At 43.9% G+C, this 24,120-nt stretch overlaps 1 protein-coding gene across 1 annotated transcript in view; it reads left to right on the top strand.

Annotated features, from left to right (window-relative positions):
- Positions 1–327: 327 nt before the first annotated feature.
- The window catches only part of KBTBD12 (kelch repeat and BTB domain containing 12), a gene marked incomplete at its 3' end in the record, with an annotated part of 35,721 nt that continues 11,928 nt past the window's right edge, over positions 328–24,120 (top strand). Inside the window, exons 1-5 of the mRNA XM_080625500.1 lie at positions 328–578; positions 9,297–10,428; positions 11,712–11,982; positions 15,168–15,318; positions 23,672–23,869. Of these exons, the coding sequence (XP_080481626.1) occupies positions 9,359–10,428; positions 11,712–11,982; positions 15,168–15,318; positions 23,672–23,869 (1,690 nt within the window). The 5' untranslated portion in view covers positions 328–578; positions 9,297–9,358. The remainder of the gene's footprint in view (positions 579–9,296; positions 10,429–11,711; positions 11,983–15,167; positions 15,319–23,671; positions 23,870–24,120) is intronic.

Genomic DNA, 24,120 nt, shown 5'->3' with positions numbered 1-24,120 from the left:
GGCAGCTGCTGAGCCGGTCCTTATTACCTCCGCTGGAGTGTTAATTTAGCCCCAACTTCCTCATTTATTGAAATGAAAAAGCAGCGGGGGGCTGGCACGCCCCGATGGCTGTCAGGAAACTGGGAACCCTCTTGACAGAGCCAGGAAGAGATTTCAATTCCAAGGGACTGCAGGGGAGCTGCCTGCAGGATCGGTGGCCATGGGCGAGCACGAGATTGCCCTTAGTCTGCTCCAAAGGGCAACACTCACCCTAAGAACCGATGTTGTATTGGGCTGACAGAAGAGAATAGATAAAGGGATTAAATGGAAATCTCTGTTTCTGCTTTTTCTCTCCCTATGTATCCGAACTGGCACTGTGTATACACACAACACAAAATGGATGTGGAGCTGCTTGAGGAAGTCTGAGGAGGCCATGAGGATGCTGCGGGGGCTGGAGCAGCTCTGCTCTGGAGCCAGGCTGAGAGAGCTGGGCTTGTTCAGCCTCATTCCCTCTCCAGGAAGAATAAAGACTTTGGAAATGGGTCTGACTTTTCCCTTAAAATTGGGTGTTGTTCCAAGAGGTGAATCCCTGGATTCAGGTGAGATTTAGAAGAGAAAGTCTTTGTTCACGCAGCGCCAGAATGTGCTGTGTGACTGGTGCAATGCAACCCTTGTTCTAAAACATTGAATTCCACACATTTTTCTCAAACACGGATATATTCACACCAAATTTGTCTCTTCTGTCTCCGACACCTACTTCTTATCCTTGTTTTAAAATACACTGTGTTAAAAGATCGCCCGTTTGTTGTATTCCCACCGATATTCTTCCCTTTGCCATTAACAAAGTTCAGCAGAAACTTTTGTCTTCGCCCACTTCTCCGCCATTCATTTTTATAATTAAGATCCCCATGACAACAGATGATATCAGAATGAAGGATTACGACTTAATTACATGGGGAAGGTGAGAACTGGCTTGGCCTACAGCAGAGAAAGCTTTTAATTCTAGCAATTGCGGGCCTGATTCACGGCTGCGTTACTCTGTGTGATTAGAAAGAGGCTGCCCAGCAGTCACCCCACTGCAGGATGGGGTGTCCTGGCCATTTCAGTGCAGTGCAGGAGAAATAATCAGAATTTCATAAGCAATAAATAGGAATTTGCCTTAAAAGCATCAGTTCATGTTTTTATGAAATGGGCTCATTATAGAAACCAGCAACCATAAAGGAAACGTGATTATTATGATGCTAGTGAAGTGGTGTCATATAAATAAAATTCATTGCATAAACACTCCATGTTAACCATCACCCTACTGTAAATTGTTGCATGTAGCAGAAGAACAAGGCAATTTAGGGGATACGGTCTGGTTTTATCACAGCTGTGGCATTTCATCAGCCCACAGTTCCATCTTGGCTCCCGTGAAAGCTGTCCTATCAGATTGGATACTTTTATTTCTAAGATAAAGCTGAACTTTTAATAAGAACAATCTGGGAGTTTGGGCAATATATATCTCTGTCATCTGATCTATTGAATTTTCTGACAGGAGTAAACTTCAATCACTTTGATTTTTTCCTGGTTCTGTTCACAAATGAGATGAAATATGCTTTGTAAAATTGTGTACATCTGAATTTCCCCCATAGAAACAACAAACTGCTATTAATAGCTGAGTATTCCTGAACACTCCCTCTACGGTTTTTGGATAAGCTCTGTAATAAAACCATCAGACTAAAACCCTAGATAAGGAAATATAGTTCCCTTTCAATTTTCTCAGAAGCTATTACGATTGATCAACCAATTAGTAGAGTGAATAAATAAATTAGTGCCATTTAAAAAAGAACATTCTGATAACCCTTTGATGTCTTCCTCAACTGAAAATATAGGGTCAACATTAATCAATTTTATAACCCTAAATTTTCCTTAATCTTTTTTCCATCTTTGCTTAACCATATGGAGATATAAACAGTGTATTATGGCCCTCTCAATTCCCCTTTAATTTACAGAGTACAAGATCTCCAGCTGAAGTAAATCAGTGCTGCCCCACTACTCTGGGTCAATTTAGTGGATCTGCTTCTGATTTACACCAACACAAACAAGAAGATGGGCTTTAAAACATACAGATAACACATTTGGTCAGGAATCCTTATTTTATACACAACTTAAGCTCTTAGTGATATAGCAAGGGCAGGAGAGAAAGAGTTTGGGGAGATTCCTTTCAGCTGTAGAGGCGGTGGCCTTGGTTTTGAGAGTGAATTGGATAGGGTCAACTAGCAACAGCATCTCCTCTGGTTCAGTATGTCCTTATGTACCCCTGTGCATGATATTAAAGCAGCTCCTCATCCCAGCCAGGAGCCCAGCACTGGCTATTTATAGCCCTGGCACCCTGTTGCTTATCAGCAGCTCTGTGCTGCTGTGTGAGGTCCCTGTTTCTCACTCCCACACAGTCTCACAGGTACCTGCTGCTCCCGGCGTCAGAAAGGTACATTTAATCCCCACTAAGGGCAGGAAAGAGAGGGGAATTTGGTGCTGGATGAGAATGGTTGCTTTGGGGTGCTGGGTGTTTGGGACATTTGTGGACAGGGGTGTGTGCCTTGGGGAGCCCTTACAGATACTGGGGAAAGAGCTGTAAAACCTCTTGCTGGTGCCAAAAAATGGTGCCCTCTCTGTTCCTTATGGTGCCCATTGTCCAGTTCATTAAGGAAATGTGAGGGAGTAGTTACAAAGTTGAATGGGAATCCCCAAACAATGTCAAAATCGGGGTCTCTCTGCACCTATATGGGGTTTGCCAGCAATGTGGAAATAGGATCAGCCTGTGGATGCAGGAATCTCAGTGTCTGAGGTCTGTGCACAGGGGGGGCTTTACATACTTCGCAAGCCTGCAAACATTTAGACTTGTTTCCAGTAAGGAAGCTTGGAGCAACTGGGGCTTGGAGCAACCTGCTCTAGTGGAAGGTGCCCCTGCCAGTGGCAGGGGGTTGGAACTGGCCCCTTCCAACCCAAACCAGTCTGATTCTGATTCTTCCCTCAAAGTATCTATATGTGCCTGGCACCATCAATAACCTGAACATTTTTAATATGAGGGTTCGGTGGAGATTGCAGATTTAGTAGGTATCCAATACGTGTGTTAGTGCAGGGGCATTTTGGAGGTGGTGCTGTGTTCTTGCCATGGGTTGCTATGAGTTTTCTTTTCCGTGGGTATGGACATACCCAGGTAGTTGCTTGGTAGTGATTGAAATCACAACTAGAGGATTTCATGGGGACGGCTGGATTTGAGCAGTGACCATGAAATGATGGCGTCGAGTTATCAGGGTTTACAACTTACAATTGATTTTAGTTTCACTGCTGAGTGACAGGGATATAACATGGCTTTTACATACCATTGTTCAACAAACTGATCTAGACCTCAGGGCTTTATGTAAATATTAGCAATTAGAGTTCACATTCTTTTCTGTTGAAAAAATGCAGAAAAAGGCACCTAGTTTCCACCAAAAAATTAAATTAAGTTACTTCTGATTGTGATGGTCCCATTTACAATGTCTGATATAATTGTTCCAGAAAGTGAGCCTTTCCTACACTCACCACTATATTGAGATAACTGTAATAAGAGAAACCTCCAAGACCTTTGCCAGGCTGCTTAAATTGCTGCTGAAATATGTTTTAGAATTACATTTTCCTTCTGCTGGCATCTGTCATTGGGTATGTAAAAACCTTGTGCATCCTCCTTCTGTGAATGAGCGCTTTGCCATTTCAATTAGGTTTGATATGTAAGAGAAACGATCTGCACATGTGAACTGTAAAAGAACTGGGCTCTGCAGGCATATATTTAGCTTCTATTCTTCTCATGCAATTAATGCACATAATTGGCTCAGACTGGGATTTGTTTGTAGGCATTTGTTTGGGAGCAGAGCCACATCCATTTTCCACTTACATCGTGGGATTCTTTTGACTGCCTTCACTGAGCTTTGAATCAGAGTAAGATTAAGGTCGGGTGAAGGCGTATTTGCAAAGGTGGCCCATGGGGTCTTTCATTTTCAGCTGCTTTGATTTTTGTCATGAATCTATAACAGTTTAAAGAAGGAAAAAAAAGCCTGGTATTTGCTGAGATAGGATCAATATTAATCCAATCCCACATCTAGGCCTCTGTCTTGCCAGTAAATGGAGCTCAAACTGTCAAATCTTTCCAGAATCATAAACTACCCAAAGGCTTTGAAAACTGATCAAAGCATCTCCAGGTCTCTGATGGTCAAACGTGCTCCCAAACAGAGTTTCTGCTGCTCTGCAGGCTGCTTAGAAATCTCCCTGTCAGGCGTCGACCTTCTCCCAGCCCCAAAAGCTGTGTTAAGTCCCATTTTAATTTCATTTTAAATGAAGAGCAATGAAATGAGAAAGAAAACAAAGAAGCTACTGCAGGAAGGACAAGCTGTAGCAGTTTGAGTGGAGATGTCTGCAGGCAGTGGGATGCTTCCAGCAGCGGGGATGAAGTGATGCACACAGGGGGACACAACACTGCCACAACTGTGTACATCCACAGCAGCAGCCTGTAGGGCAGCAGCCTGTCCTTCTGCACTGAGAGCATCCTTTTACACACTCGTGGACTGCAACTGGCATCCCATGAGGATGCTCAGCAGCACACGTCCCAGCAGGAGCTGGTTGATGCTTGGGTATCATGAGACCCCAGGCTGCTTTGACTCAGGCTCCTCAGTATCAGATGGCATGTGAAAATAAACAGGGTGCCACAGGGGTTGAGGGAGAAAGAGTTAAAATCTCTCTCAGAAGGATTGTTGTACTTTATCTTACACAGGCAAATGACACAACTTGATCTGTAGTGCTCCCAGTTTCAAAATCTCAAGGCAAGTTCCTCCTTCCATGCCAGCAGTAAAACAACTGAGACCTTCTGAAAAGTACCTGTGATGGGGCTGATCCTGGGATATGGATAGGGCTGAGCAAGGAGAGTTCCTTCTCCGACTTTAATGCGAAGGACATCACCTCACCTGGCAAACCTTTTAGAGCTGCCTGAGCAATGTAAGGCTGAAGTTTTACCTTTAGAAGTGATGCAGACACTTCAGTTCCTAAATCGCACAAGGAGCACAAGTAGGACTCGGACTCTTAACGTAATTGGGTGCCTTTCAAAGCCTGAACCTGCTAAATCTCTAAGTAACCAGCAACTGACAGAATATGGAAGACCTCAGAAAAGGTACCCTGCCTGCTGGTAGTTATCGTGATACTTGAGACACATCCACAGCCTAATGTGTAATAGTCACAGAGAACCATTTATTAGAAGCAGTTACCTGTGTGCCCTCTCAAACTATACAGACATCAATTTCCTAAGTAGAACTGGATTTTCTCCCACTTGCTGTTCTGCTCCAAGTTTGTGCATTTTATCTGGGCAGAATGGATGAAATTCATTCAGGGAATAACACCAAAGTCAAAGCAAAAGAGTAAGACTTCCCTGAAACTGCGAGTGACCTTTCCAGCACAGAGCTCTGGCCATGGACAAGAAATGCTTCCCAGTCTGATCATCAGTAATGGTCCTTTGAACCTGCTTTTTCAGTTACTAACTTAGGTTGATTTAGCCAGTTGATTTCATCACAATTTGCAATGATATCCTGTAGGACCATGTCAGTGATTTCACTCAAGACAAAGTATCTAATTTATCCCCTATTATCCCTGAAAAAATGAAGACAATGAGATGGATTGACCCAATTGGTTCTTGATAAATATGTGCTATAGCTGCTTCCATCACCTTATTACCCTCTAAATTCTTAATCCAATCATGTAATAAGTTCTCCAGGCACCTTTCCAGGTATCAGAATTAAGAGAGTAGTTCCCATTATCCTAGAGATATAGGAACATCTATAATTCCCTGGAAACCACCTTTCTATATCTTATTCTTATTATAGCTTTTCCCTATATCAAGATGAGCATTATGACTTGCCCTTCTCGAGCGCTGCAGGATCTTTTGCACGGTTTAAAATCTTGATCTTAAATGCCAGCACAGCCTTCATCGTTAAACCCTGAGATTACAACATTATTATCATCTGGGTACGGATTCCTGCCTCGCTGTGGCTGTCAGCCAAATGTCATAATGCATACAATTAACAGATTTGCTTCTCGGCTTACTGATAACAAGGCAAGCACAAATAATTCATAGGCAGAGGCATGGGCTCTTTGATGTGCCTGAACTCTGAACCTTCCCGCACCTGAAGGAAGAGGCAGGCTGAGCACAGGGCAGCCTCATTAAGGCAGAGAAGGGGGGAAAAGAAAGCAGAAGAGGAAGAGGAGGCTGCAGGAGGTGCCCCTGCACCTCATGCTGGGAGCTATGACCCCTTCTGGGCCAGGTCCTGCAGCTCCCACCCTCCCACCATGGCTGGGAAAGAGGAGATTCCTTGGGGTTGGGGAAAGGACAGGAAAAATCCGTATCCCAGACAGGAGTACAGACAAAATAGTGTCTCTAATTACAAGGTAGCTTTTTTTCCCCAGAGGTTAAGGGAAGTTCCTAGTGAGATCCTTCCATCTGGTTTACAGTCCCTTTGCGCTGGGGCAGTTCATAGAGGCTGCAGTGTAACTGAGAATCGAGGACAGCATTTATTTATAGTGCGATAGCCTCATCAAAGCCGTGGAGCTGAGCTCACAGCAGTGTGCTTATTTATGTTTTGAACTGCTCATGCAGCACCCTCCTGCCTTGCAAAACGTGTGCTGTAGCTCCTGCATGAAATTCCATGTGACTCTTCATGAGGTTCATGACACAAAGGCAAGGAAAAGTGGAATTTGACTAACAAACCAGCTGATGGAAAAATGGAAGGAGGAGCAGAACTGGAGGGAAATGAATAGCCCAGCTCTGAAATAAAGTAACAGCAAATGAAGATTTGCACCTGAATTCATTTTTCACAATAGCAGAAAAGAACATCTAAACCCTCTGAATAAGGCAGTAACTCTGATTTCAGTTCCTGGTGACATTAGAAAGGATTTGAGCCTTGCAATGGAGATTTTTATAATGACAACCCAGCCCCTGGCACAATCCCAGTATAGTGTCTCACTGCAAATTATATTTGTATCACATTTATCCTTTCTTTTAATATCAATGTACCGTCTTTCTGCCTTTGTAACCCAGAGGGGAAAGCAAAGCAGCACCATTTCATTATTACTCTCTAATAGTCTTTCCAGTGATATAAAGGAGAATATTAATATCCTTCCAATGACCTCACCTAAACACTGCTAAAAGCCAGGGGGGACTGATAAGTTTGTAGCTAATGCACAGGGATGAATTTCTGGAGTTAATGAAAGGATCTCACCCTGGGTTTTAAGCCTGTTTTCTTTTTAACCTTTTAGCTTCAGTTTCCCCAGCTGTAGGATGGAGACAGTAGAATTACATACGAGTCAACGGCATGATTTTATTCAGTATGGCTCGGTCAGGAGCTTGGTGTGCTAGCAAAGCAAGGGGACAAAGAAGGTACATTCTTATGAGAAAAGGCAAATAGTGTCTTTTTGACAGTGTAAGGTGCCCAAGCTCTGCCTGTAGCTCTGGCTGGGGAAGCAGAGCTGCTCTGCAGACCTCGATGAGGTGGGGGAAGAGAAGGCTGGAGGGTTGCAGGTGATCCCGAGTGCAAGGTTGCACAATTCAGCCCAAGGATGAGGTGGTGGTTGGAGTAGATCCACTAGCTCTGTGGATTGAGATCACCCCGCACTCAGTGCAGATGAGCAGTGTCCTTCATGATGGGTGGTGGGTGTTATCCATCAGTAGTGCAGAAACAGCACGAGCTATGTTGTGCTTTAAGATTGCTATTGCTAATGTCTTAATCATGAAAGAGAGGAGAAAAGGCTGTGAGCACGTTGTGCCAGATATCCTAATCACTGGGAAATGAACACATAGCATTCACAGATCCGATGAACAGAGTAATCAAGGACAAAGTGTTGCTCTTAAGAAGGCGAAATTAACAGTGAAAGAAAAGTTAGAGGTGACCAGCAAAGGAAGTGAAATCGTAACTCGGTTCTATACGCTGCTTCTTCCTGATCTGTACAAAAGTCTGGGAAAGATGATGATGATTAATCATCTCGCTTGTTCTTCGCATTAGAAATGCACATCTTGTCCATTCTGGAAAAGCTGGAGGATGTGCAAAGCTCTGACATCACAAAAGAGAAAGGAGAGGAGCTGATCATTTTGGTTAACCCTGGTTGGTGAGATTGCTGAACGGGATTGGGCTCTGGTTGCTGGTTATTAACACTTCCATCTAGTTGAGAGCAAACATCCTGCTTAAAGGCACTGAGGCTCATCTGCTTTGAGATGTGTGTGTTTTTAATACATGACCTTTGAGATACAGGGCGGCTCCTTTATCAAAATGCAGCGAAGAACGACTATTAGAAGGTGATAAAATAGCACAAGGGGAAAGGAATAAACTGGCCATCTAATTATCATGTAGGACTGAAAAGAAGAACAGTTTCTATCTCATAAAAGGCTTCTACTGACTGTAAAGACTGCTCCAGAGGCAGTCGATTCAGGATCAAGGCCTACATTTTCTTGAATGCAGTATGTCATTTCAATGGAGCCAGGAAGAAAATTATTCTAGATTTTGAAATACCATCACTTTATATTTTGTACTAAACTTACTGCCTTGGATTTTTGAAAGTACCATAAGAAGAGCTCAGAGCTTGGCCCACATTCAGACTATGAATTTCATGTTTTGTCTTCCAAATCCATTTATAACGCAGATTCATTTCTCAGATTTGTTGCTTGTACTTCCAGATTTGGAATATGGAAAGTATTGATTAAATCAAGGCAGTGCTGGGTTTTAAGCATGCCTGGCTTTTAATTTGGCACCACCGTTTTCAAAGAATTTCATGCACTCATTTTTTCTGTTGATGCATATTTCTTTAATGAAACTCGGACTACCCTTGGTGCTTCCAGGATTTGAGAAAACCAGTTCAATCTGCCATACCAGACCCTGATCCCACAAGAATTGAAGATGTGAGGAATGTTACTCATTTCAATAATCTCATTAAGGAACTTACAGCATGTTTACAATGTGTTTTAAATGTGGTTATACCACAGCTTAAGGACTAAGTTGTGATTCATGACATGAGTCAAGAGAAGTCTAATTTTCTTTAAATACTCACAAATCTGGGGGGGTGTTGTTGAATATTAAAGTGTTGATTTTCATTTTATTTTGTTCTGTAGATCTTGAGCCTGAGACCATAAGTTTACATACTTTTAATGCATTACGCATTTATATCAGATGGTCAATCTATGGAATGACCATCTTTTGATATTAACACACTATTCATTTACCCAATGATTTGTTCTTATTGGACAATTATGCTTCTACCTCTAGGAACATTCCTGATGAAGACCTTCAATTCTGAGATTTAAAACCAGGAAGTTTGGAGATCAACCATGGATCATAAGGCTGAGGAGAAAAGAAAGCAGCGCCACAGCTTGACTTTACTGGAACAAGTAAAGAGAATGAAAGAATCAGCAGAGATTATTGATGTTGTCCTAGTTGCAGAAGGTGAGAAATTCCCCTGCCATAAGGTGGTGCTCGCTGCCTTCAGTCCCTATTTCAAAGCCATGTTTACCTGTGGCTTGGTTGAATGCACCCAAAGGGAAGTGGTGCTCTATGACATCTCTGCAGAGAGTGTGGCTGTACTCCTCTCCTACATGTACAGTGCAGAGCTGCACCTCACCAACCACAACGTGCAGACTGTTGCGCTCGCTGCCTATTTCATGCAGATGGAAGAGGTTTTCAGTCTGTGTCAGAAGTACATGATGGACCACATGGATGCCTCCAACTGTGTGGGCATCTACTACTTTGCAAGCCACATTGGGGCAGAAGATTTATCTGATCAGGCAAGGAAATATTTGTATCAGCATTTTGCTGAGGTGAGCCTACAGGAAGAAATATTGGAGATTGAATTCCAGCAGCTGTTGACTCTCATAAAATCAGATGATCTGAATATTTCCAGGGAGGAGAACATTCTGGACCTTGTCATTCGATGGGTCAAACACAGCAGAAAATCACGCGAAGAGCACCTCATTGAGCTCCTGAAGCAAGTGAGACTGGTACTTGTCAGCCCTTCCTTTCTGCTGGAAGCCCGGAAAAGGAACACCATGATCCTGTGCAATTCAGAATGCAATGACATGTTTGAGGAAGCACTGAAAGCCATCAAACTCTCCAGCCACCCTTCCCTCAGCCTGCGCTATGGCATGGAGACTACTGACCTCTTACTCTGCATCGGCAACAATTCTCTCGGCATTAGGTCAAGACATGGTAGTTACGCAGATGCCAGTTTTTGCTACGCTCCTGCGACACAAAAGACTTACTTCATTTCCTCTCCAAAGTATGGGGAGGGTTTAGGATATGTTTGCACTGGCGTTGTGACTGAGAAAAATGATATTATTGTGGCAGGTGAGGCAAGCGCTGCCAAAATGTCCAGGCAAAAGACCAGGAACATCGAAATTTATAGGTGTGTACCTGGAGTCCGAAATTCCCGTATTATTGAAGCATTTGAAATCCAAATCATGTTTCTGGGAACAAAAAAGACCATTAGACAAAACATTCTTTACTTGAAAGTTTTCCCAGAGGTTTCGATTGACCAGTTTGTCACAATTTATCTTCATAGCACTGAATTATAGAGGTGCAACCAAATCTTGATGCCTTTTTCTCCCAAAAGAAGGATTTGCTTTAGTGGCATCTCTGTGTAAATGAGCTTGATTAGATCCTACAACAGTGTATGTGGGTTTTCTATTGTCTTTATGGAAATCTCAATGTTTTCCTGGGATACTCTTTTCTAGATTGTTAGCAGGAGGAAATGAGTCAAGTGAATGGCCCAAGGAGTCCAGTAAGGCAGAGAAAACACACTTCTCTGTTGATTATAGTACTTCAGAGATTAAAGAAGAGGGATTGACAGCTCTAAACCCCATTCTGTTTTTACTCATGTCTTTTTCGGATGCACACATTTTAAAGAAAACTAGATTTTTTCTGGATTAAAGATAAAATTAAGAAATGGTGATAGCATTTTCAGATACCGATGCCTAAATTTAAGGAAGTAAATCCACACTGAGGCAGATGAAATGGCCTTATTTTCAGCAGTGCTGAGCTCTTGCTTTTCCCACTAAGTTCAGTCAAAACTGTGATTGAGCAGTGAATGCAGAAATAAGGGACTTCTTATCTTAATGGAGGTCCAATAGCTTTGAAAGGATGCCTAGGACTCCTCATGCTAAAACCGCTTGATCTTTCAAACATAGAATCACAGAATAGTGTGGGTTGGAAAGGACCTTAAGATCATCCAGTTCCAACCCCCTGCCATGGCCAGGGACACCCCACACTAAACCATGCCACCCAAGGCCTCATCCAACCTGGCCTTGAACACCGCCAGGGATGGAGCATTCACAACCTCCCTGGGCAACCCATTCCAGTGCCTCACCACCCTCTCAGTAAAGAATTTCTTCCTTAGATCCAATCTAAACTTCCCCTGTTTAAGTTTGAACCCGTTACCCCTTGTCCTGTCACTACAGTCCCTGATGAATTGTCCCTCCCCAGCATCCTTGTAGGCCCCCTTCAGATACTGGAAGACTGCTATGAGGTTCAAACATTGGACTCTATTTATAACTACTCTGAAGGAGAAAGCTGCTCTTGTCATTGCGCCATTGTCTGAGTCAACATCAGTGATCAAGGGGGTAATGTTTCAGAACAAGCTGATGGGATCTCAGTGAACCGGGGCATTTACAGCTTTGGGTTTTCCTACAGATACCACCAGCGAGGAAACCAGTTTTGGCACAGCCTGTGCACCACTGAGCAACGTGAACTCTACGCACTGGGCACTATCCATAACGATCTCTATGTAATAGGAGGGCAAATGAAAGTGAAAAATCAGTATCTGGTCACAAACAGTGTGGAGAAGTATTCCATGGAGCAAGGCACCTGGAGAAGCACAGCGCCTCTTCCTGTACCATTAGCCTGCCATATGGTGGTGACAGTGAAGAATAAGCTCTATGTGTTGGGTGGATGGACACCACAGGTTAAGACATGTGCCAGTTACTTCGTTTTGTTCGTGCACTAACAAACTCTGTTGTATGATTTTATGGTGCTTCTTGCATAGGAAAAATACATCAGTCATAGCAGAAGAATATATTGCTCACATTCATGGAATCATAGAATCCCAGGCTGGTTTGGGTTGGAAGGGACCTTAAAGCTCTTCCAGTTCCAACCCTTGCCACAGGCAAGGACACCTTTCACTAGAGCAGGTTGCCCAAAGCCCCGTTTCTCTGCTTAAACATTTTTTGTAGGAAGAGCAAACAGGATGAAGAAGAATAATGTCCATCATTTGCCATCCTCACTGTAAATACCAACCACAGGAAGGGCTGTGCTTTCATAGAGATGTGCACAGTGAGTTTAAAACACGTCTCCTGTGCCAACATGGCTTCCAGCCTTTCCTTTCCTTATTTACCATCCTCTTAGTTTGTGTAGGTGTCAGTAAATGATGGTATTTAAATCACACAGGGGCTCTAACTGAGCCCTGTCTCAAGAAGTGTGTACAAAGGCAAATTCCAGGGACAGATTTATATGTGAAATTTAAAGTTCAGCTCAATTCCCTGGGAAGCTTTCTTGGGTAACTAACATTCCTTTGTTTGATTTTTCATTATTGTATTCTCTGCAACACAGATTCCTTTAATCGATCCATTTGTTTATTTCAGTTGCAGTGCTTGGCCATGTAAAGTTTTAACGGGAATTTTCAGCAGCACCACAGACGCCAGGTTCAGTAGTGCAGGGAATATAGAGGCCTATGCTACAAGGAAGATGGATGTTAAGACCAGTATTTGCTCTCTCCAGTTGCTCCCAGTGCAAAAGATCTTAATGTTAAGAGTGCAGCCCGTTCTTATTTACTGCTCAGTGCAGCTTAAACTTGAGCACTCAAGATAAAGCCCCACATTGACAATGAAGAAGAGCATCTGTAATCTTATTGCCAACAGCAACGTGTTCAGCCTGTCATCACGTCTCATTGGTTTGTGTTCTCTTGAAATAAATTACTGTTTAAAGTACTGAAAAGTGAGACGCATCGAGCAAAGAGTTCCACCGCTTTGGATGTTTTGAGTGCAGGAATTCCCAAAGGAGACAACAGGAAGATCAGAGGGTATTTCTGATAGTAAAACACCTGAGCGAGGATAAGTCACTGTTGAAAGGATGAAAAGAGGAAAACACTTCATGCAGAAACAATCTGTGAAAAAACTTGAGCTGAAAGCTATGTCATATAACAAGGATGGATGTTGAAGTCAGACAACCAGCTTTATCTTGCTTAATAGATCTCTGGACAGATTTGAAGGGGGAAAAGTGTCTCAGAAGTCAGAATATTGAGCCAAGAATGGCTCTAAAAAACAATACAGGCATCTTGAGAATGCCTGAAGGGGACACCTGCCATCCAGTGCTATCTGAAACAACCCATGGAGTCTGAGGTTATGTACAAATAGGCTTGAGATGAGCAGATTAACAGTAACAGATTAAACCCTGTGTCTTTTTAAGATGAGGGTGTACCTGAAGCGATCAGCACAAATTAGCTAAAGCTCTCCAAAACCACGCTTTAAGACCAGCACTGCAGAGCGCTGAGCTCTTGTGGGACCATGGAGCTCCCCACTCACCTGCCAGATGCAGTGATTGTAGAGCTGGGGCTACCACAGCTGCACTGTGAAAGCAGATCAGTTCCTCGAGCCAGGAGCTGTCCCTGTGCTCAAGCACTGAATGTTCTGTCAATCCTGAACAAATACCAACCACACAGCACTGATGGAGTGCCCTGAATGTGTGTGTCCGTTACAGGACAGAGATAAATACATGTTCTCATCCCACTCTGGCTTTGTAATTGAAACAAGACAAGGCAAAGTCAAGCCAGGACATCAAATGACAGAGTAGGAGGGCAAGGGCTTGACTCACAGCAGCGTTGCTCTGGCTTAGCATTGGTCCAGCCTCACTGATGCCAATGGAGTTAAAAACCAGAGTGACTCCAGCCTTGGTAACTGGGAGCTCTTGAAACTGTCCCTTGAGACAGAGAGAAGGGCTGCTGGGTGTTATGTTTTCTGTACATAAAGAGCAAGGGGTGCGCTCTGAGGTGAGCGTTACCATGAAAATGAGGTAGGATGTGAAATTACAGCACATCAAATGATGCCTGCTCCTAGGTAAATGCTTACCCTGTGTTGAAAATACACAGCTTACCCCTCTTTCATTGAGTAAATCAGTGTTTCACGCCACAGAGAAAGAGCATGCCCCTGGGCACTCACAGGGAGCAGCCAAAGGGCTAAACATTTACTTTCCAGTTTGCCTTCTACTACCTTGCCCATGACATTAGTGTTGGGAACGAATAATAACAAAGACAGCAAGAACGCATATGGCACCATCAGAAGCAAGCAAAGTCGTTCTTTCCTCCTCACTCTCTCTACCTGAAACCTTTCATCCCAAAATATGTCAGGATCCTCCCCCCACAGCCTACTGCTTACATTCAAGGGTGTCATACCCAGGAAACATAATCTGAGTTCCCTGCATGGTACAAGACAAGCAGATAAAGGGGAAGAAGATTAGAGAGAACAAGAGGAGTAGGAGTACTAAAAGACTATTATGGCAGCACAGATTAGCAGGGGGGGTAGGAACTTATTATAAAAGCTCCTGAAGTTACAGCAGTTGAATGACATTACTCTGGTTAGGCTGACTAAATAAACACACAAGTGACGTGGGAATAACTTATGTATATAGAGAGGCCTGAGAAATGCCAGTAAAGTACCTCAGTGAGAAAGAATCACAGTATGGGCTGAGTAATGGTGGGAAAAGATTTCAACCTTTAGCAGGAAGAAAGATGTCAGACTGGTTTTCCCTCTATTATTAGGACTTTAAAGCAGCCTTGTGATAAGAAGTATGTTCAACCACAAACAGAACCCATAGATGGGTTTGTGGAGGGCCCATGACTGCATTGTTACAACTCAAATCCCCAGCTGTATTACTGCAGGATATAGATGACATCTTACTCCTTTGCCTTCCACAGTGCACTCCCAGCCACAAGTCCTGGGTGCTGTTAAACCCTAGGGAGCATGAATCACTTTGCAGCTATAATTGATGTGTTTATGTTACTTATCTGCTGAGCGGTCTGCAGTGATTAATTGCATGCAGGCATGTGCAGAGGGCTCCAAATGTTGGATTATTACATGGCTGTCATATCTCATACAGATGGATCTGCCTGACGATGAGCCGGATCGATTAAGTAACAGAACGTTTCGGTACGACCCAGGCCAAGACAAATGGACAGAAAGAGCACCGATGAAGTACTCCAAATACCGCTTCAGTGCAGCCGTAGTCAACAGCGAGATTTATGTCTTGGGTAAGAGGAAACAGATTTTGAACCGATAGCACCTAACTTGTTCTTCTGTACAGCAATTTTCCTCTGCAAAGTGAAGTATCTCACCCTGCTCTAAGTCCTGTAGGACAAAGTATGTTGGGCTAAATGGGCATCGTTTTTCCCAAGCTATTTTCCCCCCTCATCACTTCTTTCTTCCTCAATATATGTAGCTTAAAGTAAGGGAATGTTTAGTGTTCCAGATTAACAGACTTTGGTTTTTAAGCTCCTTCTCTTTGGAGTATCCATGTGTGCTGTAAATTACTCCTGATTGCCTGTTTTCACAAATCTTGAGAGGACTTTCATGTCCATAAATCTGTAAATTTGCTTGAAACGGGCCAAGAAGTGCAAAAGCTATGAAAGGCAGGCAAAATAATGTAAATGCAGCTAGAGGACACACATGTAGGGAGGGAAATTGCACAAGTAATATTAGAACTCATTTTTAATGGAAAGACAAACCTGGTACTGATCCAAAAATGATTTGTCAACAAATTCTACCTGTGAATGTGCTGCTTACAATCCACCTTTAACAGTATGGGTGGAAATGGAGATTTATCTGCACAGTCTCCATGGGCATCCTGTATATTGCATCTATGTAAGATCCAGATCTGCTGGGGGCAGAAGAAGGAGAAGGGAGGGAGGCAAGGTGGAAATGAGTAAATGCAAGATATATTCTGTATCCCATGACCAGGCCCAGCTTCCCAGGAATAAAACCATGAAATAAATACATGGCTCCGGCTTGGTACATAAAGATGCTGCAGAGAGATGAGACTTCTTTCAAGCAGCTCTGGAAAACAAAGTCCTTAAATGAAGTTTGTCAGCTCTTTCAGGCAGGATCTCTGCCTTCCTGTACAGTTCATACAGGTGCCAGCACATTCAGAATTAGGTGGAACTCCAGAGCACAAATGAAAAATCACTGCAGAGAAAGTGCATCCTCTCTAATGTCTCTGAATGTGATTTCTGTCATAAATCTGAAGCAAAAGGCAAAGCAGTAGCCTTGAATAAGATGCAGTAGCAGACACTGATATACAAGTCTAATTTTTGCTCTCATCCATATACGTGTAAATCTGTAGTAAGTGTTCTCCTGATCTCAATTGTGTTGTGTTAGGCTAGTTTTGTTCAGACCCCCAGCCTTTGAAGTGTTAATTTCTGTTGGCACAGAACAGAGAGTTCACAGTCACTGTCCAAAAACCCCTTCCCAGCCTAATTGCCAGCTCCAGCTTGTAAAACCCCCATCACTTCAATGGAATTATTCTAGAGTCACTCTGATGGAGGAAAAATGAGGAATAAAATAGAGGGTTTGGGCTGGGTAACAGCATTGTTTAGGAACCTGTACTTTGGGTCTGAATCAGCAAGCCTGCAATATAATTGTCTGTTTGTCTGTAATGTTCCTAGAGATTCTCATGCTATTTATACAGTGTACATAATCCTCATAAAGTAAATGAACAGCATTTCCTAAGGCTCAAACTCCTTTCTCCTATTCATCCCATTTGATGATCATAGCTCTTTCTCTCCATATTTTCCCAGGAACATAACTATATTGGTTGGAAAGCCCAAGAAAGAGCGGTATTGTGTTCTTAATGACAGGGGCAATTGAGACACTTCTGGAAGCAAACCAGATGGAAGGGCTCTATTTAAGGTCACACATTTTAATCTCTTGCTTAAAAAAATATCCTTTCCAGCTCAGCCTCTGAAAACTTCCAATAGCCAATACACAAAGTGGGAGAGTTTATCCACATAAATCAGTTTGAATGCCATAGTCATTAGCTTCTGTTAGAGCACCCTGAAATGCAGGTCACCGGTAAACACTGTTGTATCACCATGACAGCTTTACCCATGGGGTGTTTTTATGTCATATAATTCCTGCTTTATAAATAAGAGCATATAGAAGGATGTTAATGAGAAAGCCTATTGGGGGATTTAGGAACAAGGAACTTTTCTTTATCCTCCTTAGCCTGGCGTCTCACCTCTTGCAACTTCTTGTTTTCCCCCTGAGTTCTTGCAAAGAGCTTCTTTTAGAAGTTGTAAGCAGTTAAATGGGGTTCAGTTAAATCCTGAATGCCTCGATCATAAAATACCTGTGCGAATATGTACTTTGGGGTCTCTCTGGCAAGGAAAGCATGCGTAGGAAGGGCTGGAAGGAGGCATTTTCACTTTCCTGCTTGAGTATTAACTGTGCGTTTGAATAACACCTTCCTCTAAAATAAACATGTCTATAAATATGCTTTAGAGTCCTGACAAGTAGCAGCTCATGGGTCTGATCCTGCTCTGTTACACCTGTGCAACTGCTTCTGTAACGTCTGTGTGCAGGGAGGAGCGGAAAAGGCAAAACTCTGGTGTGATAGAGGAGATCAGAAATGCTCGCTACTGACTTAGGGATTATCTAAGGAAATGAGAACAAGGAATTAGAGGCGAAAAGGGGCTGGAACCAAAGCACTGACCATGTTTAGGAAGACAATCTCTTGTTTTTTCAGCCCTGCTTCTAATCAATCCTTTGCCCTCATGCCTTCTACAAGCTGCATTACCTCATCTGCTGGGCAATGTGTTAGTAAAGAATTACAGTGCTTCTCGGTTTCACCCTTGGAAGTGCCTGCCAGGGCTAGCTTTATGGCTCCCTTCTTTCCCCAGGCACCAGGCCTGCTTTGCAGGGAATGGGAGCACAGCATCAGTGCCGAGCCTCTCAGCTTGAGTGCTGCTGAAGAGTAATGAAGGGAAACATTACGTGAGAGATTAGCACTATTAAATCCATTGTGCATCCCAGAAATCAATTTAATAGTGAATTGTTCTATGAGAAGCAAGGCTTAGATTTCACTTGCTTATTGGGGAATTACTGCCGCTTTTTTTCCCCCCCACCCTTTTCCCAGGTTCTTTTGATAAAAATTCAAAGAGGCAATAGGAAGAATATGTGTTGCTGGGGTTTGTGATCTGTGACTTAATGACATGATAAAGAACTACGGTGTCAGTGCCCTGAGAACACTAACAGGTCTTGAGCATCCTGACCAGCATCACCTGGGAACTCCACCCGCACCCTCTGCCCATAGGTCCGGGAGCATCATTTAAACGCAGGCTTGAGGAGCATCAGCTCTTCTTCATCACCTTGCTTTTGCCTTGGAACTGTGGGTAGGGCCTTCTGCAATTGCCTGCCTCTGGCTGTGTGGAGCTGAGCCCTGAAGGTGAGTTCACTCCCTGGGTCACCTTTCCTTTGGAAGCAGCTCTGCTCTTGTTGCTTCTCAATGCACTGCCCTGGCTGAGAGGCTGTAGTTCGTGCTGAATTTCAGGTGTCTGTTAGCAAGAGGAACCCAATTAAATGGTGTGAAGTCTGATATTCAGAGGTTCCCACCACCCTGCTCCACTCAGTGGAGTACAGAGCCTCTTTTCAGTCCTATCTGGACCACCAGCCACCTCGTAGGTGTCATTTTGATCAGTCCTCCTGCTCATGCAATGAGCAATCCAGACTTGGATCTGGTGCCTATTCTGGAGGGGGGGGGAATTGTCCATGTGGGACTCAGCTGGCTGCCAAATTTAGCTGCATACGAGCTCGGTGTGAAGGAGACTTGGAAGTGCAACTGCCCTGTGTTACTGCCTGCTTCAACAAGTAGCAGTGCTGTGGGTTCACAGAATCCCAGAATGGTTTGTGTTGCTACCTCAAAGTTCACCTCGTTGCAGCTCCCCTGCCATGGGCAGGAGCACACATGGGTCAGAATATTCCTTATCTCTTTAAATACAACTGCATGTCAACCTCACTCCTATAGAAATACACAGCTATATCTAAGGCATTCATTTCCTTTGCACCTGCTGAACTAATGATTACCAGTGACTCTTTCCTACTTTACTGCTGTTCTCCAAGTGCTGGGAGGCTGTTCTGTTATTAGAACTCATGTGACTCGCATTGCATTCAGTCTTCTCTGATGAGTGTGGGGTGAGGGAGAGGCAGCTGACCTCTCTCCAAAGTGATCTGCTTTGCCTTCAGCCAGCTACGAGCAGTGTGTGAGTATAGCAGGGCACAGAACCCTTCCTCATTGGGATTCTGGAGAGGTGCTAATCGCATCACCTACCTTGCTCTGCCTTCTTGCTCCAAAGGCTCCTCTGTCCTGATTTCTTAATAAAGATCAGGTATTTTATTTATATATTTATTTTGCTAATGGAGCTCCATGTTAAATTTGAAGTCCATTAGAACCGCTGCTTGCAGAGTGCCCTTGAAAGTATGTTTAATTGCAGAATCATTCAGGCGAGATACGAAGAGCTCTCAAGCATTAATGGCTTTGGGAATACAAAGGTGGCTTCACTGGCTTTTTTTAGTCCTTCAGTGGCATCTGAAACATCTCCTAGGGAAAGCTCATTGTGTGAAAAGCCTAATGTGCTGAGAAGGTGTGTCTGTAAAGGGAGGAGGCAAGGCTGAGTTCGGGGGTTAAATCCTCTGGTGTGATCAATGTGCAAATGACAGGAATGTTCAAAGCTCCCAGTGAGAAATCCATCTTCCCCTGCACTGAGGACATGTAATTGGGCTTTTTGCAGAGAACTAAACCAGGTGGTGCTGAATTCACCTGCTCTGGTTGCGATGAGATAGGAGAGTGTGGGTTAATGAAGGACCCTCCCCAGATTCCATCACAGAATGGGCATGGGAATAGCGATTGCTGCCCTTTGGGTACCTGTCAGGACTTCTGGGCGGCTGTGACACAGCACTTGTGCTTTAATGACCTCATCCATAGCTCTGGAGGGTTGCTTGGCACAAGAGTCTTCCCCAGATGACCTGAATTCAGCTAAGAGGGCAGAGCTCTATGCTGCACTGTCCCTTAGCATCTTAAAGGTTATCCCCTTTTTATGTAGGGGCTTCTTTGGGAGCAGAGCATGAGCTCACTTGTTCAGCTGATGTAGCCGCAGAACAAGAAATAAAGGCAATCCTCATGGTCTGTACTGTAAAGTGTCTCCCCTTGCGCTCCTAATGCTTCTGGAAACCTGAATGAAGCAGCCAGTGGGACAGGATGATCTGGAGTCATGAGGGATGCAGCACAAAGCAGCCGGAATTGTCTGACACAGCAAGTTTCTATCTGCCAACTTGAAGCCTCACGTGGTATTTACACTGTACATGATGGATGGCAGTGTTAACGTGGGGTGCCTCCACTCTGCTGCGGATGTGAATCGATTTAAAGCTGAGATTTTGGTTTTCTTTCTGATTTGTGTATTCAGGTCTTTGGGAAGAGGCCTGAGACATCGGCCTCCATAGGGGAATAAAAGTGTTGTCTCACAGCAGTGTTTCTCAACTGCTGCAGCTGGGAGCACGGCGAATCAGAGTCTAATATCCTCAGATTCCTTTGTTAGCAGTATTTCAGGGTTAGCATTGCTTTGGAAGAGGAGATTGAAACTCTTCATTTCTTATTTCTCAGAATACTGTTTTTCCAAGCTTGAAAAGGAAACTTTGCTCCTCTCTCATTTTCCTTCTTACTTCCTATTTGCTGAGAACTTGGCTTTGCCCCTGTTGTAAATTGCACATGAAACTGGATTTATCTGAAACAACTGCGGAGGGTGTAAATAAGATACCTTGTAGCTTCAGGTCAATGGCAGGATTAAAGGAAGTTGCTTAAACTCTCCAGTGACTATTCCACAAACACTTTGAAATGTGGCAGCTCTTAAACCTGTCAAAAGATGCTCCAAGAGGTCATGAAAAACTTACTTCTCAGCTTGCTGCTTCTCATACACTAAAACTGGTAGGGGTGGGGATCCCTGGATTAGCAGCTGTGTGTCTCCATGAACTGGCAATTGGGAATATATTGAAGTAAGTCACTGCCTGTGCTGCACTGTACCTGATTATTTCTGTTCTTTCTGAAGTTACCATCCCCTGTAGTTACTCGATTTAGAACCAGGCAATAAAAATACACTGAGAAATAAACAGCGATTATGGCTCTAGAAGAGTTCTGGGGCATTTTGTCCACTTGAAATATTGAGGCAATCAGCAAAGCTGTTTCTGTTGGACTCTGACATGCCAAATGCATTCCCTAACTGGTACCGTTCATTCCTCTGACTGCACAAGATGCTTTCTTATTCTTCATATGAAGAGTTTTCTTATGGGTGAGTGCATGTTCCTAGTGGTGTACAGCAACACCTGTGCTGATGTAAAATAGGCTGTCTTGATAACCAGCAGCAGTCTGCCTTTGGCACCACAGAACTGTCTTCTGAACAGATCAAATTCATCTGTTGGGAGCTTTAGCATTATAGGTTCCCAGTTAAAACTGCCTTGAGTATCATTTTCTACATTACACTGCTCTGTGTATAGTGCCTGCACCCAGCAAACTGTCTTGCTGTGATTTTACCAAAGGATGCTGTGGAATCAGAGAGGTTGTGGTAAGCGATAAATTGCCTTCTCTGTCAAAAACTCTGATTAGCCCTTTAAGATACTCTTGGTAAATTTAGAGGAATTCAAGGGCAGTCTCCTGTCCTTAAAGGGGCATCATGCTTATAACCCATCAGGGAGTGGTGGAGAATGCTGCATAGAAGAGGATAATGCTCCTGGCATAAAGAGTAACGGGTCAAAGTCTGCGTACAATACAGTAAATAATAAGTCTAGATTCTGAATGTTATTCTTGTTTCTAAACAGTCGTAAGGAATAGTTTAGTGGGACTTTGCTGCAAGAAAGGCTCAGCATGGGGATGCACACAGCTCCCTTTTGGCCATGGAAATGATTAGCATAATTCCATGACTGCAATTATTGCTCTCCTCAGTTCTCTGAGGAAAATCCAGCCTCCGAGGAGGAGCCCATAAGAGCGAATGCTGCTTAGCTGGGGGTGTTGAGCTAGTAATGAGAACTTGTTTAAGTACCCTCAGGAGAACCTAATACAAACTGCTAGGACCTTGCTGGTGGGTATTAGGGCAAGTAAAGATTTGCTGTGCATGGAAAAGGAGCTGGAAACCAAACCCAGTGAAAGTTTTCAGGTTCAAATATTGAACTGAACCAAATGCTGTTAACTTCAGAGGGAGGAAAGCTCCTGCTGGTGATAATGGACAGCGAATTTGCATCTGTTTTTTCTGCTCTGGTGCAGGGATAACTGCTCTTATCTTCACCCAACTCTAAAACGCAGATCAGGAATGCAGTGATGGCAAATCTGGAGCATTGTGGTCTCCATTTACATGCAGTTGCCTCTTGCAAATACCTCTGGAGAATGCAGATAAGATTGAAGAAATACAGCCTGTATTAGAAGGTAGATGGAAATCCACATGCAAGTAAAGCTTGTAGCACCAGGGGCTCATTTCTCTCACAGATCAGCCTCATAGCACTAGGGGCAATAGGTTTTAAAGGCAGTTGCACCGGCCCTGCAGAGGTTACACTTGCAGCTCTTCCATTTGTACATGCAAAGGCATAATTGCATGCCACCTAATGCATTTTGGATTTGCACAAGTGAGCGGTCCTACACGTGTATCTGGGAAGCAAGGCTCCATGTGGAAACTACTTGTGTATTGCAGTCATTTTAGATCTAAAAGTGGTCACACACACATGCACAAAAGAACTGCTTCAGCGTGCTAGCAGTGCTCATTACAGGGTATTGTGTCCACTGGCACAGATGGGAAACCTATGAGCATATGTCAGCGTGTTAATTCTTGAGAAGCAGGGGCTGTGCGTTCCAAAGCTGGATTGGGTCACAGGAAAGGATTTGGAAAGGCAGCGTTCACACTGATTCCAGTGTACGGTGTTTTCAGTGCGCACTGAGATCTCAGGTGTGTCTGCAGCCTGTTGCAGGGTGTCCCAGCACACGAAACCTGGGATCTGTTTTAATCCTGCACACAGACTTTGAGCATCCTGATTCAGCAGCAGGGCTCCTCACAAGTAACTCAGCTGTTGTTCCTGCACATTGGATGGGTTTGTTTCTGGAAGCTGATTTCCCTTCAGAAATGGGTGTAATCTTTTTCCTTTATTGAAGGCAAGTAAGGAACAAACCCAGGTTGCTGTTGGGTAAAATGTGAGGGTCAAACCCACTATCAGTACTTAGAAAATAGGTTTTGATCCACTGCAAGTAACTGCTAAAGCGATTTGTCCAGCACCCAGAACAAGTGGTCATGACAGTTTCTACTATATAAGCAGAGAATGAGACAAAATACCTTTGTATTTTGAAGACATGTTGCTTGCCCTTCCTTTGGTACAAGGCTTCAGAGCGGATCTTGCTTTGATGTCTGTAGATAACGTGCGGTACCTTCTGCTTTGAGTTTACTTTCTCGCAAGCTTCTGGAGCCGCAAAAGGGAAAAAGGAAGGGAGGGAGATGAGGACATGCACACAGAAGTGATGCTGCCAGCAATGTCTCTTTCAGCAGAGCCTGGGACCGCTGTATTTGACCTGTGTGTCTCTTGCAGGAGGAATCGGATGCCTCGGTCACGACAGAGGACAGATGCGGAAATGTCTTGATGCAGTGGAGATTTATAACCCTGATGGAGACTTCTGGAGGGATGGACCTCCGCTGCCATATCCCCTCCTCTCCTTACGAACGAACTCCACCAGCGCTGGTGCCGTGGAAGGGAAGCTCTACCTCTGTGGAGGGTTTCATGGAGCAGGTACTAAGATGAGTCTGGTGTTCTCTGTGTAGTTGAAATTGGTGTCACTGTACACACACTGACCTGATGACCGATCAACCCTGTCAGGTGGCACTGGCATGCCCTGGAACCCCGGAGCTGATTCAGGCCTTTGGACTCCCAGCTCCCAATGTCAATATGAATTGTGTTCTGTTTGCCCTTTGCTTTTTTCCTCAACAGAACACGAAAAGCTAAGGATGTTTCTGGGCTGTGCCAAACCTCTACAGCCTCGT

The sequence above is a fragment of the Psittacula echo genome (genome assembly GCF_963264785.1).
Source record: "Psittacula echo genome assembly, chromosome: 9".
Taxonomy (NCBI): domain Eukaryota; kingdom Metazoa; phylum Chordata; class Aves; order Psittaciformes; family Psittacidae; genus Psittacula; species Psittacula echo.
The sequence above is the reverse complement of the archived record's forward strand: the minus strand, read 5'-3'. Positions and strand labels throughout refer to the sequence as shown.